The following is an 18,384-nucleotide window of genomic DNA, read 5'->3' on the forward strand; positions in this document are numbered from 1 at the left end:
GATTTTATTGAATTCTTGTTTTTCTAATACCCTATTCTTATGCTGAGGATGGAACCTCTACAATATCTGAGGCACAAAAAATTGACATGACTCTTGCATTTAGAACTAATATTTTTTTCTTGTTCAAAAGAAGATCATGGACTGGTCCTTATTAATAGAGCTTTTATGAGTATTTTGATTTTTTGAACCTTTTCAATGGAGGAGTTGTTGATCTGCGAGTTTTTTTGTGTTTTTGCCTCAATCCGTATGAACCAAGGTCAAACAATGTGAGATGGTCAAATTGCCAGGTCTACGAATGTTCCTTTGTCCAATACCACTGCATTATGTTTCAAAAGAAGCAAAAGTTTCTCTTGAAATCAAAGGTTCATTTACGGCATCAATTGATAAGACCTACTTTACGTTCATATGCCACAAGAAAAAAACACGTTTCACAGCAATTCAGGGTTAAATTTGAACAGATGCAATAAAAATGGCAATAGAATCGTGAATAGAGATTTCAAGTTGCAGTGACGACTATTTACACTGTTTGGGCCTAAAATTTTCAGAATCCAACAGTTTCACCAATAGTTTTTCAAGCTTCTTTGATCGTAAAGTAGGTTTAACTACAATTGGATTTCCATAAACTGTGCAAGGGTCTTTTCCCAAAAGAGGACTGCCAAAACACCAGCCTCCAGGTGTAAAGTGACCCTTTGATCTTCCCAGAAGTTCCTTGTCAATTTTGTCAAGAACTGGGTCATCCTTTGCAAACTTCCGAGCAAAAGGAATACCACTACGTACCATGTCATCAAAATGCTCCAACTTCAAGAACAATGGATGCTGTTTTGGCGGGTTGTCCCACCTTATATAACGTAAATCATGGTTAATGGTCGTGTTTTGATAATCCTTATGATTGCAAATGACCGTATGGAAGTAGCCCTCAGGGGATGAAAGAAAATTCGTGTAATACATAAGGAGAGTGCGAGGAAGATTATCCCAACCCAAAACACAAAACTCCAGAAACGACTTTGTCAGCACAATCCACGGAGAACCTGGTTGAAAGACACAAATACCATTAGGTAAAACAACTAAGACTTCACCAAAATATCAAGTAAAATGAAGTTCCTCTCAAATTAAAAATAACATCTGCACCCAAATGATTTGTGTTCTATGTTATACAAATGCTCTATGTAATAACAAAAATAAGAGCAACAGCAAAACCTTTGATGTTTTTCCAGAAATATAGCTCTGAGCTAATAAGAGAACTCCATTCAATTCTTCTAAAGAAACTTGTATGTTTGATGACTCAGCTTTCGCATAGGGTATCAAGTAAATTTACTTGGGGTCAATTTATTTTATAAGAATATACCCAAACAAACTTCAATCATTTGGTCAATGAAATGGCCGAGCATTCATTCGAATCCTTTGTATAGAAAGACAACACAATTATGCTAACCTACTTTTCCAATAATGTTTTAGATGTCTTTGGCTAGTTAGAACATTAAATTCATGTAATGACACATCTCATTAGAATGATTTCTTAATCATCTATTATATTGAGCTGCGGTTAATAAGAAATAGCAGCATGTGCAGAGCCAATCATGCATGCCGAAGACATTGTTACTCTGCGATGCTCATCTTTATGACAATAAAAAAACTAAGGTTCTCTAGTGCCATAGATCCTCTTTTCAACGAGGTATGAGGGAGGGTAACTGTAAGCAGTCTTCAACATATGCAAAGAGACTGTTTCTGAATTAAAGCCCATGACCAACTGGTCGCGAAGGTGGAACATTACTGTTACCCCAGGGTTCGTCCCCTATTCATGTTTAAGACAATGAAACAAAAACACAAAAGATAGAATATGAGATGCATAAGAGAGACTTAAGCAGCATATATTTATAAAGAAAAATGAGAAGAGCAAAGAACAGGGATATGTTAGGACCTAGAAGAGAATACGACAAAGCTTCGGAAATGCTGCATATTTAATACCTGTGAATAATTTGAACGATGAAGGAACAGATCTCTTCTCTTTAGCCCAGTAAACACCAGATTTCTTCAAATGATATAAGCCTGGATCTATAATGATCGGTCTAGCTCTTTGATGCCTGATGCCACAGTTATTGCAAAATTATGAACAAATAGTTTAGCAACAAATTGAGAAAATATCAAAGGATAGATAATGTACATACTCTTTCCAACCAATATTACTTGTATGCTCAATGAAATTGAGATCCCTGGGCAAGAATGAAAAGATGTGCAAGAGATCTGAAGCAAGTTACATGGAAAAAAGTCAGCAAAGTAAACATAATTTACATTTGTGAAACGGACTAGGATTCACATAGATCTCACATCTACTAGATATATGACAAAATTATAGTATATAAATGGGTTAAACATTACCTTATAAGTGTAGTTTTGGTATGGTGAAGTGAGGTTTAAATTCCACTTTCTTAAGATGATATAAGAGCCTATCCTAGCCAAGTTTGTAAGGCCTATCATATCCCCCACTATCAGGTAACACCCTAGTCTCATCCTCAAGATGTTTAGTCCTTGACATGAGAGCGTCTGTTGAAGATCTCATATCGACTAGAGATATGATCAAGTCATAGTATGTAAGTAGATGAAAAACTCACCTTACAATTCAGTTATGTCAAGTTTAGTTAGACTTAAACTCCGTTCGTTTAAGAATAAAAAGCAAAAAACACTAAAGGAAAGTACTTGTTACACATGATAACAAAATTAAATGAGAATGATCAAATGAGAACTTGAAACATTTCCTTCCTATCCATATACTAATAGAAACGTGGCATCTTAAAAGAAAAAATAAGGGATTCTCCATTGAATATAATATTTAGCTTGTAAACTTTCACCCAATGTCCAAAGGTCTCAATCCTCACAGGTAAGTGAAATAATCTCTTCCTTCACCTTTCCTCTCATTTAAATGCTTTCTTCAACCAATCAACTTAAATAACTACCTAAACTAGATGATATTACCCTTCTTTCAATTTAGTCACACTAGTCATTTTCAAAGAGTTCATTTCTTGAATCTTGAAAACATCATTAGAGAAGGTGAGTGTGTAATTAAGCATGGAAATTACTTTAGAAATGGAAATAAGGTTAAGAAATAATTTAGAAATACAAACAACATTATGAATAATAATGTAATTAAGCATGTCTGAATCTTGTTCTTCTTGCAGAGGGCCTGTAGCTTTGCAAAGAAATACTCCCTCAACCAATTTTTCGATATTTGATTTGCTTGTGACACCAATATCTTGAATTCTTGGATGAAATTTTTCACACTCCCAGACTGTGTTACTGCGAGCAAACTATCAAATAATATGCTTCCCATGTTGCCTCCCGCTATCCATAGTAGAGTTGTTGCAAGATCTTCCCAAGAAGAGTTCTTGGATTTTTGCTGCCAGATTTGGAATCCCTAGCCTGCATTTACTTCCATGCTAACGAAAGTTAGGTGTACTTTTGTTGATCCTTTGATGTTCCAATCAAAAACATTTGTTGCCCTTGCTATCTAACCTTGGGGGCCATTCCCTTCAAATTTGGGCAACTCCACCCTTTTAACCGAAGGGCAAAGTGGTTATTCCTCATCTTTATTAAATCCATTACTGTCAATGACATTCTCTTCTCTTTTCTCATCCCGATTGATTGAATTTTTTCCTCCATCTGAAAATTCTCTCCTTCCTTGATGTCTTGAAGAAAGTCTTTAATCTACTTCATGTCCTCTAGGGGATCTTTGATAATAGACAGATCTATCTTCATTTTTGTAATCACCTTTCCTTTCTCACTGGCCAATCTATCCAAAGCACTGACTCTAATTTCCAAGACTGTCCTTTAACAGATCTAGCAAGTCGGACCAAATTGTTACGTGCCCAAGAAAGGAAACTAAAAGAGACTAGACAGAAAAGAAGAGAAGACATAGTCTTGCATTGTATTATTCACTTTACACAGTAAAAACCAAAGTTTCCAAAGGAAAACTGCTTTCCTTTCTCGTAGGGTTCTCCCTATCACAAACAACAATTCCAAAATCTCCCCTTCAACATCCCATAAGATAAAAATGTATAGACTTTCCTAGAAAGTCTCACCCTTCTAGCAACTAACAATTTTACTACTTTTATCTTTAAATTTGTTCCTAACTTCCCTGCCTAACAATATGCAACATGTCATTTTGAGAGAAGCATTTCTTTAGGTCATTCCAAATGGCATCTGCATGATCAAAGTAAAGAATGCTTTGAGAGATAGATTGAGACAAGGAGTTTAAGATCCATGATATGATCAAATTGTTACAACATTTCCACACTGGATACAACAGGTTGGTGGGTTGCGTAATAGGAATGAAGTCAGCACCTTATTGCTTTTGAAGATTTGTGCCATTCAGAAGGAGCGTGACTAAAAGTGATAGCAGTTTCCGTATAAGATTAGTGTGATAATGACTGAAGAAGGATTCTCACTTGAATGGATGTAACAAGGACTCGAGGGGTTTTGCCTTAGGTCAGGTGTATTTATCTCATGATTGTTAATGGTTTGATGATGAAGACATGGATAAAAAGGCGTATCAACAAAGCTCCAGATGAGAGTTTTGATACCATAACACAAATTAGGATACAAGGGAGAACGGAACCAAAGGTAACGACTACCAAATAGGGATTACTTTGAGAATGCTAAATTCATTAATTATCAGAATGTAATGCAGGAAGAATTTAACAACCAACGCTAACAATAACAATTACAGCTCAGTAAAAGATAAGAAATATCCCCGAGAGAAGGTAAAAATTGTAAAATAGCTTAACTTAATACAGCGCAGCAGTATTTTAGAGTTTTATAGAAGATAGGGGATAAACGTCAGAATTCTTATTTTAGGCCACAGGACTTGCTATGGGCTGCTTGTTAGATACGTATCCATCATAAACAGAAAACAGTGGACCATAAACTTCTCCTCTAGGATTATCCTGTAGCCCATCCCCAAACGTAGAAAAATATTCTTTTTCCTGCTACTTTGTAGAAGCATATTAACAAACAGAAATTAATGTTGTGAAATCAATGTTTATAATAGGAAAAAAATCCTTTCCATATGCAGGATTATGCACAAAAACAGAATAAGTAGAAGAGAGACTGCATTGGTGATGAGAAATGGAAGAAGATGCTGGAAATAGCAAGAGCACAAGCTACCAGGCAAGAAAAGTCCTTTGGCCACAACAATGTCAAATAAATACTGTAAGGTTTTCAGAGAGATAAATTTCCTATATCTGTTTTTGTCTCTCTACTTGAGGCCTCGAGATTATCCGTGTAGGGGCCTAGGCTGAGCATCAGCATATGTTTGAGTGAGGTTTTGGTGGAAAAGGAAATAGAATTTAAATTAAGAGACATATAATGTTTAAAAAAATAAATAAATAAATTTGTTTGATAAATATATAAATAAAAAAATTAGGGAATTAACTTAATGCCTATCTATCATTTAAATAATCAGTATAAATGGAATGGCAGACTAACTTATTTTTAAGGATTAACTCTCTGTTATTCATTTCGTCCTTTTCTGCTTCGAAATTGAAAAGCATAAAAAACTGGGCATATATAAGTCACTTGCAGCATTTTGTAACATCCTTGTGATCAGGGCTTGTGGAAAAGGGAAATTCATGCTATTTTAGCTATTAGAATATCCTTTTTCTTCTTTGGTGACACACAGGTGCCAAAGGCGTTAAGTAGAAAATCACAAACTAATGCAAGCACGTCTCACACATGGTGAAACCACTGAACATGCAATTAAGTTCCGCTTCCGACAATTATCCCTTAAGCATGGAAAGGAAATGGACTCAGAAATTGCATCACTGTAAATATGATGTCGGGGAGAATCCTGGTAGAAAATTGAATTTTACTTATACACTGGTGGGGAAGATCTCACGGTTTATGAGATGAAAAAGAGGGAGATCAAAAAGGACTTCTAAGGAAGTTACTAAAAGTGGTGACATGGTAAATAAAACCTCTGAAGATTTAGCCTTTAACCGAGCTAAATGACTTCATGTAATCCGTGTAACTGATCTTTTGCAAGTTGCACAAGATTTTGTTGTTATTCTATTGTCTAATATTAAGCACAACAGTAACGATTCATGAATTGCTCAGGTGAGTCTAGCTTGGAGTTTAGGACGATATTACTAATTTACGAACCACAGTTAAGCATTAAAATCAATTTTAGCCCACAACCAACAAAGCAGGTAAAAGATCCACAAAATTACCTAATTTATGTATCATTCATCACTCTTGAGTTAATAGCTACCATTACCGTCTTAGAACTTAAATTTGAGCTTAACTCAACCCTAAAATCCAGCTTATAGGTTGAGGACTAACTCCTACTTTTATACTCCTATGTAACATGGAGCCAAAATAACCCAAAAGTGAAAATGAAATTAAGCAGTCAAATCACATGGAAAAAGTGGGAAAGTTAGTTATACCAAGGAGACACATGTCCAATGATCCAGGAGAAAGGGACACAAGAAGAAGCACAAGACTGAGGAGGAGGAGGAATGTTATATCGGAAGGCTTTGGAGAATGAGAGGGTATCCATGTGGTTTGGCCCAATTTCCTTTGATTCTTCTCTCTCATCTCTGGGCTCATACTTCTCAATCTCCATGATTGCTCTAATTCTTTCTCTACCAGGTTGTTGGTGTGATTGTGATCATTGACAACTTGATTCTACAGTCACTATAGTTACTCCGTTATAGCCAATTATAGTTTTAAATTCCACTCACTGATACTACTTCTTTGAGTTTGTTCCCCATTCTGCTATTCATTGATATACATCCATAATTTTTCATCCTTCCATCCCACATTTACTGCAATTTAAAGTTTCGTTTTTGCACTATATTAAGAATAACAATAAATATACCACTTTTCAAAACAATTTTACTAAAATAATCCAATTTTCTCAATAAACGTATTACTTTTATTGAGAAAGACAAGGTAATTAATTTGGGGACAAATTAGACATATAAAGATCAATATTTTATTAAAAAGTGATACGTTAAAAGTCTAAGACTGAAGTCATTGTGGGGTGGAGGGAGTATACACTATTTTAACTACAGTATTGGTCAACATGCAATCAACAACACACACCCTCATGTTGGGGACGGGGAGGTTCGACCTCTCGAGATGGTTCAATAATGCCATAATAATGGCTGGTCATATATGCTTAAGAGAGCATCTCCAGTTGTTCACTATAGTTTTTCTTTATCAATATGGCCATGTAAACATAAATTCTTCAAAATTGAATAGAGTTGCTTTAACTCTCTTCAATTTTAAAGGATCCTATGTTAGTACAACTTCAATTGGAAATGCTTGAGAGCAACCAACAAGAGAAATTCTAGTAGAATCCTAGAATTTAGGTTTGTACTAGGAGTCAATTCTAGTTGTTTCCCGTGTGTAGATTATTTGGGTGAATGTGCAATCTATTTTGAAAACTGCAACACTAGAGATTTAAAGAACAAAGAAGAGTGACAACACACCATCTTGGGAGATGAGAGGATAATCAGAGGCACTGAGATTGAGAAACCAGTCCCATTGGGGAATCCTCTTGAGCAACAGAGCAATGCCGTGGAGAGTGGAAGCGACCATGGTGGGGCCCTTGTAGGTGACCAAATCAGACTTACCCACGACCATGACGTTCCCAAACGCCGCAAACACAGCCTCGAACTTGACGTACTTGGCAAGCTCGAACCTTTCCTCATCAGAAGCTTCTAGATCGAGATGAAGCAGGTAGAAGTTCCTGGGATGATACACTGCCTGAAGAACCCTCTTCAGCTGCGCTCCCTCCCCCTTTGTGCCCGTCAACATGTACGCCAATCTCGGAAGACCCACTCCTACTTCTTCCGTTAAATTGAGCGATGAAGAAGAAGAAGACCATGTTGCAGAAGAGGAAGAAGAAGAAGATGATGATGATGAAGAAGAAGAGGGTTTGGTGAGGGTAAGAAGCAGGAGGATAATGCATATTGTTACGATGACGGTGATCATCATCATCCATTTGCGTGGTCGGAAGGAGTCGTGGTGGTGGTGGTTGTGGGAATTATGGTTTCGTTTCATGTTTTTGGGTGTGCGAAACTTCTTAGCTGTTGTTTGTTGGGTTTCTTCGTGTTATGTTTTTTGTCGGCTCCAACGGTGGTTGAAATTGGCCTTGAAATTGGGTGGGGTAGGGTGGGTTCAGTTGTGGGATTTTCTGTCAAATTGTGAGGGAGACCCACTATCTACTGGTACTGTCTCCGCCCTGCTTTTCGTTCTTATGTCTCTGCCAACTCAAGTATAAACATTGTCCATATTTCATATTTTTAAGAGTATCCAAATTTTTTTTAAATTATAAGTTATAATTTGTCAGTTTAATTTCTTAGAAAAACATTTTATTATTTCATCTCTATTATTGCTTATTATTATATTCACTGTTTTTAACTAGTTTCTAAAAAACTTTAAATTTTTTTATGATCCCTATTTTTTTATTATAATAATTTTTTATTATTATAAATAGTAGATACATTGATAATAGAATTGACAAAAAGAAATGAGATATTTAAACCAACATTTTTAAATTATTAAACATTTAACTTGAAAAAAAATTTAATACTTAAAGTAAAAATTAGTTTTTTATCATTATATTAATATTTTTTTAGTCAAAAACTCATGTTAGATATAAATATGTTTTTGACATTTAAGTTATATTTTTATCTATAAAACACATCTATCATTTGTCATTGAAAAAATAATATTAAAAGAAAAAAAAATAGAATAATGAATCATGAGAGACTAGACCAAACTCATAATAAAAAATACAATACAACTTTCAAAAGAAGAAGTTGTTAAAGACCTAGAGAGGTGATACCTATTATAAAAAAAATCAAACAAATGTTGAGAGGAAAAAAAATCAAACAACACTGGACCAAACTCATGATAAAAAATACAATACAACTTTCAAAAGAAAAAGTTAAAGACCCAGTGAGGTGATACCTATTATAAAAAAAATCAAACAAATGTTGAGAGGAAAATAATCATTTAAATTGTTTCCTATTTATCAAGTCCAAATTGGTCAATATATCAAACAATGTTTCTCTTTCTTAAATATATGTGAACCTTTAAATTTTATATCACTACAAATCTTCAGACATTTTCTCCATCTATCTTTTAGAATCTAAGGAACAATCCTTTATCAAGAGAAAGGTTTGTATACCAAAACAGAGTCACATTTTAACCAAAAATGTCTAAATTCAGCGCTCCAAAGACTGTCTTGGCTCAATTTCAGCTAGGCCGAATTTAACCAAATTTTGATCAGGGCAAACCTAACCAAGTTCGGTTGAACTTCAATCGGGGTAGACTCGGTTGAATAAGTTAGATTTTGGTAGGGATTGACTCGAGCGAATTTGTTGACAAAAAGAAGATGTACATCTTCCTACAATAAGGAGTTTTGATGATGATGATGATGATGATAATGACTTATGAAAAAGTATGGAAGACTTAATAATGATGCATTGAAAAATGTTGAAGACTTAAAAGAATAATTCGATTCAAGAGATGCATTGAAAACTTAGAGGTTTAGTTGTTTAGGTCTTGTAATCTATGTATGCTATTTAAAATAGTTAAATTAGTATGTCAAGAGTCAAAAAGACAAAACCCAAGCAGTAGAGAACCAAGAGAATTGTATTTATTTGCAAAACTCACTAGAAAAATTGATTATTCTTAGTGATAATCGATTATCTTAGTTAAAACTGATTTTTTTAGAAAAGCTTCTGTGATAATTGATTATCACTACTGATAATTGATTATCACCTGCTGATAATAGATTATCCTGGCTGATAATAGATTGTCACAACAAGAAAAATGTTTTTATAAAAGTTTTTGTGATAATCAATTATCACTTATGATAATCGATTATCTATGGCAGTTATGACTTAACTTTTCATATTTTTAATCTAATTTCTAAATAGGCTTTTATAAATAAAGTGGTAGGCTTTCATTTGAAAAACACAAAAGTTAGAGAAGTCTAAGTATTTGAGAACTCTTTGTGAGAAGGCTTTGAAAAATCTAGTGTGGGTAGAGCGATAACTTTCATCAAGTGGGATCTTGAGTGATTGAGTATTATTGTTGTTGCTAAGAAAATCCGATCATCCTTTGTGTGATTCAAAGGAGGTGTTCATTCCTTGTGTGATTAAAGGAAGGTATTTTCATCCCTTGTGGATTTCAAGGGAGGTGTCTTCATCTCTTGTGTGATTCAAGAGATGTGTTTTCTAAACCTTAATCTTTCTTATCATTGATTGTAAGTTTGGTTTATTTTAGTGATTGAGTTAATCTCACTTTTAAGAGATTAACAACTGGACATAGGGTCTTTTGATATGAACCAGTATAAATACTTTGTGCAAATTTCTCTTCCCTACTCTCTTTATTTTATTGTGTTTATTAAAATAAAAGAAAGAATTTTAATTGAACTTTGATATTAAAAGGAAAAAATTTTAAAAGCACATTTTTTATTAAGAACCCAATTCATGCTCCTCTTGATTTTTGTCCAAACGTTAATCATTCCGTTGTACGTTTTTCAACAGAATTTTGGCAGGGACCGACTTAGCCAAATTTTGGTTGGAGCCAGCTTGATCGAATACAATTGAGTTTTAATCATAGCTAAGTTGAATTTGACCGAGTTTCGATTGGTGCCAACTCGACCAAGTTTTGAGCATACCAAACTAAGTTGAATTTGGTTGAGTTTCGATTAGTGTCGACTTGGTTGAATTTGGTTGAAGCTGTCGAGACTGACTTGGCCAAATTTGGCCAAATTTCGGTCGACGCAACTTGTGACGCCCTGACTACTATTATTATTTGATTAAAGATAGAATTTTTTTTCTTTTGTATAATAAGATTTTCCTTGAGAGAAACACTAAGAATAACATAATTTCATATATATATATATATATATATATATATATATATGAAATTAAATGAAATATTACAAAAATATGTATTTTGTATAATATTAAGAATTCTATATCATAATAGAAGATTATCTATATTTTTAATTAGAGATAAATTAAATGAAATAAATAAATAAATATGACCAGTGCATAACTAGAGATAAATCAAGCTAAATTAAGAGAAATAATTAAGTAGGACTAGTGCATAACTAGAAATAAAATAAAATGAAATAATTAACAGAATCTGTGCGTAATTGGAGATAAATTAAATGAAATAAATAAATAGTATCCGTGTGTAACTGAAGATAAATTAAATGAGATAAATAAACATGACCAATGTGTAAGGCTCAATTATTTTCTGCTCTTATTTTTAAGGGCTGCCCCTAATCAGTTTGGCCTAAAGGCTGGCCCATAGGGTGACAAGGCCCCTAAAGCAGCCAAGGTCCCTCATTCTGTACTCACTTGCCAAAATCAGTGCTCTCGCTCTTCCCTTTTCTTTCCACATAAGCTCTGCTAGGGTTTAGGTCTTACCCTTCTTTGTGTTAACTCAACCCCATTCTTCAATCCATGTAAGTTGATTCTCCATCGTACCTTTTTCATTCCCATCTCTGCCATCATGATTCTAACTAGGGTTCACCATGGTAACCCATTTTGAATCTATTCCATTGTTTTACAGATCGTAAATCTGCTTCGTGGTCGGTTGTACTTACTTGCTTGGGTGTCGAGATATTCTGCTAGCTTTTTTCAGGTAAGGGAAGCTAGGGTTTATGTATTTAAAGTTATTTTCTCAATTTTTGGTCTGTTTGTATGGCTGTGATGCTTGAATGAGGTTGTTGGTCGAATAAAAATGTATGGTGTGCGAGTATGTTTGATTGATGTGGCGCTACTCTTTTTCTACATTGCACACTTTTCGTAAAATGAAGATTCCTACTGCGTTAACCGTTGGATCGAGCTAAAATTTTAACAGCTGATCCTTAACACAAAATTCCTGATTTTGACCGGTCGGATCTTTAATCGGAGCTCTATAGTGAGAGCAGTTTTTATCTCAAAGTCACTGTAGTTTAGTTGTTGACAACACTGCACACTTTTCGTAAAATGAAATTTACTACTTCATTAACCGTTGGATCGAGCTGATATTTTAACAGATGACCCTTAACACATAGTTTTTGACTTTGACCGATCTGATCTTGAATCGGATCTCTATAGGGAGAACAATTTTTATCGCAAGATCACTATAGTTTAGTTGTTGACAACATTGACCTTTGTTGCTTGTTTGGTTTGCAACTTTCTTTATAGTTATTCAATTAAGTTGGTTCTTGTTTCATTTGGTTCTTTATTCAATCATATTTAATTTGAATATAAATACAAAAAAATACTGAGTTTTACACAAGCTGTAGTTTTATTTCTAAAATCCCTAAATCGTGTGCATAATGTAAGTTGGATTACTATGTTAAAGCATGAGATGAGTGAACATGCATGAGTAAGAGGGTGTATGAGTTGTGAATGATGAGCTTGGATAAATCTTGGCATGTGATTTCAATGAAATGGTTGGTATCAAAATGGCATGGTATTGGTATGAGGTGAAATTCTATATTCATGGATTGGGAAGGATGAGTTGGAATGGATTCAACATGGAATATGAATGAGGATTTGGTTATAAAGGTTGGCATGAGAGTTATGTGCATGATAAATATTAATTTATTGATTGAGTATGTTTGGTCTTAGTGTCAGTGCGTAATTCCATGAGCCTCTAGGTGAGACCTCATGGTAGTGCTTCAGTGGTCGGGACGTAATTCCATGACCCCTGTTAGTGGAAGTTCATGGTGGTGCCCCATCTATATAATTTGGTAAGGATTCAAGGTAAGGTTGCATCCTGACACTCTAAGGAGTCAGTTAGTCTCACTTAGAGCGGACTGACTCTTGTGGTGAGAGTAGCAGGAGGCCTGAAACTCATCAAGGGTTAACCTTGTGTGGGGGGGGAGGATTGAGACATTGTAACACTTGTAACACTTAGCTCGAGGGTGAGCAGAGGTATCCACCACAAGTGCAAGCATCCACTGAATCCGACCAGATTATATGTATCCGGATAAGTCGTGTCGAGTCTAGTGTATTGCTTGAGGAGTCATAACATGTTTGGATGACATATGCTACTTGGATTGTGTAATAGCATGTGATTGCATGATAAACTATTTTCTACTCTAGCTTACCCTTTGTTTGTTTGATTGTTATGTGTGTGGTTTTCTCTTTTTACGATGATCATCAAGAGCAGATGCAAGAACTCCCCGTGGTCATCAAGGTAGTGGAGGTTTCGCTGCTTAGTTCGTGTTTGGACAGATCTCGCTTTTTAGAGTTTACTTTAGGGCTATGGCCCATGTATTATCTGCTCTCTAAGTATTTATTTTAAACACTGTCGAACTATTTTCTCTGTCTAGTTATTGGCATTGTGGTGTGTCGTAGTATTTCATTTTTAAGTACCTTGGATATTTGTAAGGAGTGACTTGATATTCCGCAAATTGGCCCTTTATGTTATCTTGTGTAATATTCCATTTGATTAGGTTAATATTTAAATGGGGTGTTACACAATGCATAACTATCGATAAAATTAAATGTCATAAATAAATATGACCAGTGCATAACTGGAAAGAAATAAATAAATAGGACCAGTACTTAATTGGACATAAATTAAATAATATAAATATAAATAAATAAAAAGGATAATAAATAAAAATAAGTTAATTGGAAGTAAATAAAATAATATATAATTTAAAATAAATAAAAAAGGTTAATATAACACACATGAGTTTATCAAGATTAATTTAGAAAAAGTTTAACCTCACTCCTCCTTACCTTATTAATTGAAGAACACACGAGTAATAGTTTAAGAGAGTTAGGATCTCTTCGAATCTTTTGCTCCAAACTTTCTCACTCTTTTTTCTCTATATTTTCTCCATCTCTCTCTCTCTCTTCTTTCCTTCTTTCTTTCTCACCTTTCTAAAGTAACTTTTCCCATTTCACCTATATTTATAAGCCAAAGCCAAAGTGCAAAAATGCATACATGTGCATTAATTGCATGATCACATTTGCCTTAAATGCACATTATTCCTTCTTATCTCTTTATCTTCTTTCTTTTTCTTTTCTTTTTCTCTTTCACTCCATTATTTTAGGCTTAAATATACATTTGGTCCCTATTTTTGTCAAAATTATTCAATTTGGTCCCTATTTTCGTTGTTTGTTCAATTTGGTCCTCATTTTTGTAAAATCGCATTCAATCGAGTCCTTTTGACAAACGGTGTTAAAATTATTAACGGCATAGTGACACGGTGGAACTGTTTGGGTTACGTGTCAAATTTTTGAATATATGATGGCACACGTTGGCACAATGTTTAGTTAAAAAGAAATTGGGGAAAAAGTTTAAATTACATAAAAAGATAAAACATGGTTAAGTGAAAAAAAATTAAAAAGTTTGAATTGAGGGTTTACTGCAGCGAGAGTTATCCTTGAGTGAAAAACTGAAATTGGGTATTGGAGTGGTCGAGAGATAGGGAAAAATTAGGGTTGGTGAGAAAGGGGAAAATTAGGGTTCTTGGGTGGTGGAGGTTCTTGTTCATCAATTAGGGTTCGCAAAGAAGGGAAATTGCGCTTGGAGAGTGATTTGCGATTGAAGCTTGGAGATTGCGCTTCAAGATTGCGCTTGGAGGTTGTCATTCAAGATTGGAGCGTCAACTAGGTTCAGATTAGTGTTTAAAAAGTTGTACTTTTTTTGTTGATTTCTGTTCTGGCTTTTCGTTTGTGGTGGCGAGACATACTTCTCAAACAGGAATTCCAAATCACCAACTGGATTGTACACAAGTTTCTTGTTAGCCACAATTTTGCTTGAAACCCTAATTTCTTCCCCAAATCAATTTCACTAACTTTTAAACCTACAACGGCCATAAAATTTCACTGTTCCAATGTCACTGCCAAAAATTTGACATGTAACCCAAACAGTTCCACCATGTCACTGTTCCGTTAACATTTTAACACCGTTTGCCAAAAGGACTCGATTGAATGTGATTTTACAAAAATGAGGACCAAATTGAATAAACAACGAAAATATGGACCAAATTGAATAATTTTGACAAAAATAGGGACCAAATGTATATTTAAGCCATTATTTTATAAGCAAACCATGTGTACACTTATGATAACATGTAATTAATGCAAAGATTCTCTTCATTAATGAAGAGATCAGCCTTATATCTTTTTTTTTTCTAGCGTAACTCTCACATTCTCTTCACTCTTTCACATTCCTATCACATGAAACCTATTTATAAACCAAAATTTTGTAAAGTAATCATTACATTAAATGTAATGCATGTGCATTATGTCATCTTATCTCATCTATCCTTCATCATCCATTTACAAGTTATGCATGTGCCAAGTAATGAATGCATTCATTAAATGTAATGTTATCATGTATTAAGATAAGATTTCTTTCATTAATGAAGAATTATCTCTTTCTCTATCTTTTCTTTCTTTTTTCTTTTTCTTATATCATTTATTTTCATTATTACATAGTTATAATATTTTTTTAAAGCTACTTTATTTATTATTATTATTATTATTTTTAATGTTCAAACTACATTTACATAAAATATGAAACATTAAACATAAAAGATTTTATAAATCTTATTTTTAAAGATAAGGATAAAATAAATAATATAGTTATTTAAAAGTATGGATGTTACACCGCCTAAACTGAATTTGACAAAGTTTCAATCGAACCACCTAGGCTGAATTCGACCAAATTTCAGCAAGGACTGACTAGCTCAAATTCAAACAAATTTCAGTAGGGTCGCCTCAACCGAATTCGACAAAAGCTCGATGGGGCCGACTCAGATGAATTCGACCGTATTTCGGCCAATGTTGACTCGGACGAATTTGGCCATATTTCGACCAGGGCCAAGTCGCGCAAAGTCAATCATGTTTCAACTTGGGTCGACTCTACGAAATAGGCTGAATTTCAATTGGGGTGACTCAACCACATTCGGTTAGAGTTAACTTGGTCGAATACGTTTCGATTAGGGCCATAACTCAAGGAGAAAGAACCATAACTCAATTCTTCACTATGTTAAAGAAGATATGGGAGGAGTTGAACTTCCTGCGCCCATACCAAATTGTATGTGCGGTTTGTAAGTGTGATCTTCCTAGAGTCTTCTTGTCAAAACTAATAATGTCAAAACCTAGATTTTATTAATGGAACCTTTGCCTAACATAAACAAGGTTTTTTCTTTGATCATGCAACAAGAGAGAAAGAATACTAGTTTTGGAATTTTAAGTTTTGAAAACAAGGTCTTCTTGAATGCTACTGAGAAATCATATAAAGCTCAAGAACAAGGTTCTTGAAAAGGTCAAGGCAGAGGCAACGATTTTCGAGCTCAAGGAAAAGGAAGAGGAAGAAACCCCCAACTAAGGAAATGTACTTATTATCATAAGATGAATCACATTGCAGAAGTATGTTATTCAAAGCATGGATATTCTCCATGGTATAAACAAAAAGGAGACCAAGACATAAGTTATTACAATGGTAAAAGTGGAAACACACAACAAATGTGCAATCTTAATGTCAAAGGTGATACTCAAGATTCTGCTAATCTAGTTTCTAAGAAAGATGACACAAACACTTCTTTGAGTGTTGAACAGATACAAAGACTTTTGAAGCTTTTGGATGACAATGGTGAATCAAACCATGCTATCAGCCACCTTTAAAAGGCCAATAATAATGTGTTCAGTCACAAAGCAAAAGGTAAACTTTGGATCTTAGATAAATGGACTACTGACCATGTGACACATAATATAAAATAGTTTTCTACATTATATAAGATCGAACCTCTGTGAGGCTTCCCAACAATTCTATTATTAATATTGTGTATCCTGGAACAAAATACTTCTCTAAAACTTCATGATCTTTAATGTTCTTTACATTCCAGAATTTTCATTTAACTTGATTTTTGTTCAATCTCTTATCAAAGACCTAAATTGCAGTCTATTTTTTTCTAATGAGCATTATCAGATTCAGCACAATACTTCATAGAAGATGATTGGACGTGCTAGCATGTTAAAGGGTGTATACTACGTTGATGTTTGTCCTTCCATTTCAGAAGACCTTCTTTTATTAATATTGCTTTAAATTGTTCTAAGGACAACATTGATGTTTGGCACTGCAAATTAAGGTATCCTTGTGACAATGTTATTAAACAAATTTGTAAAGCTTTCACTTATTTTATTTTATTTTTTGATCCGCAATTGTTAGTTGTTAGTTTTTGTTAGCGGGGCGAGTTAAACCTACAACCTCTCCCACCCTTCCTTCTAAACCCCACCAAATCAACTTTATTTCTCCAAATTGTTAGCTTTCCCTTATGTTCATAATTCTTGTATAAAGATATTTGTGAAATATGCCATTATTCCAAACAACATAAGCTACCTTTCTAACATAACATTACTTTTTCTCTAAACTGTTTTGATATGATACATACTGACATATGGGGTCCTTTTTCTATTCCACCTATACATGGTCATAAATACTTTCTTACTATGGTTGATGATTATTCTAGACATACTTGGGGTTTTCATATGCGTTCTAAAAGCGAAACCAAGAATCTTTTACTGAATTTTGTCATTTATGTTAAAAATCAGTTTGAGAAACATATTAAGATCATTAGATCTGGTAATGGTCCTGAGTTTGAATACGTTGATCTCTACAAAAATTATGGCATTGGACATAAAAAAAAGTTGTTAGAAACCCATTATAGAATTTTGTTGTAGAGAGAAAACATTAACACATTCTAAATGTTACTCAAAGTCTTTTATTTCAATCTAAATTATCCAAATGTTATTGGTATTATGCTGTTAATCATGTTGTCAATAGACTTCCTTCTATGTTCTAGAAAAGAAGTCTCTTTCATGACTTGCATGTCCAAACTGATCTCCTTTTTTTTCTCTACTATGACAAATAATCAGCAAGACATATCGTCGACAACCCTACCTTTCATGAGCATACTAAACACATCGACATTCACTTTCATCTTGCCTGTGAAAGACTTCAAAATAACTTTTTCACCTCCTTCCGATTTGCTTAAACGACCAACTCGTCAATATTTTTACAAAGGCTTTCATCGCACCAATTTCAAGATGAACATTTCCAAGCTTAGAATCCTAAGATTCACCGTCAGCCTGAGTTGAAACTCCTCTTAATATTTCTGTTTTTGGATTAGTTTTCGATAAGTGATTCAAATTAGTTACCTTGGATTTTCCTTTTCCCCCTTTTTTATTCCCCAAAACCTAAGATAGGTCCCGCTTTTCTGTAAATACACATACACACACTTTCACATTCACAAAGTGAAGAAGTTTTCTTACCTGTGTTCACTATTATGCTTTTTCCTCATTTGTGCTCTCACACTCACTTTCCTTCTGTTTCCTGCTCGCA

The 18,384-nt window shown here is 34.2% G+C and overlaps 1 protein-coding gene across 1 annotated transcript; it reads right to left on the minus strand.

The window, feature by feature from the left end:
- Window positions 1-437: 437 nt before the first annotated feature.
- LOC114165828 (Core-2/I-branching beta-1,6-N-acetylglucosaminyltransferase family protein) lies at window positions 438-8,184 on the minus strand. Its single transcript, XM_028050422.2, has 4 exons — window positions 7,485-8,184; window positions 2,166-2,241; window positions 1,966-2,081; window positions 438-1,028 (listed from the first exon to the last, which is right to left on the minus strand). Exons 1-4 carry the CDS (start codon window positions 8,056-8,058, stop codon window positions 514-516), a joined length of 1,281 nt encoding a protein of 426 aa, XP_027906223.2. The 5' UTR covers window positions 8,059-8,184; the 3' UTR covers window positions 438-513.
- Window positions 8,185-18,384: the final 10,200 nt, after the last annotated feature.

The sequence above is a fragment of the Vigna unguiculata genome, chromosome 10, assembly GCF_037176805.1.
Source record: "Vigna unguiculata cultivar grain cowpea cultivar isolate G323 ecotype 2 chromosome 10, ASM3717680v1, whole genome shotgun sequence".
NCBI classification, from domain to species: Eukaryota; Viridiplantae; Streptophyta; class Magnoliopsida; order Fabales; family Fabaceae; genus Vigna; species Vigna unguiculata.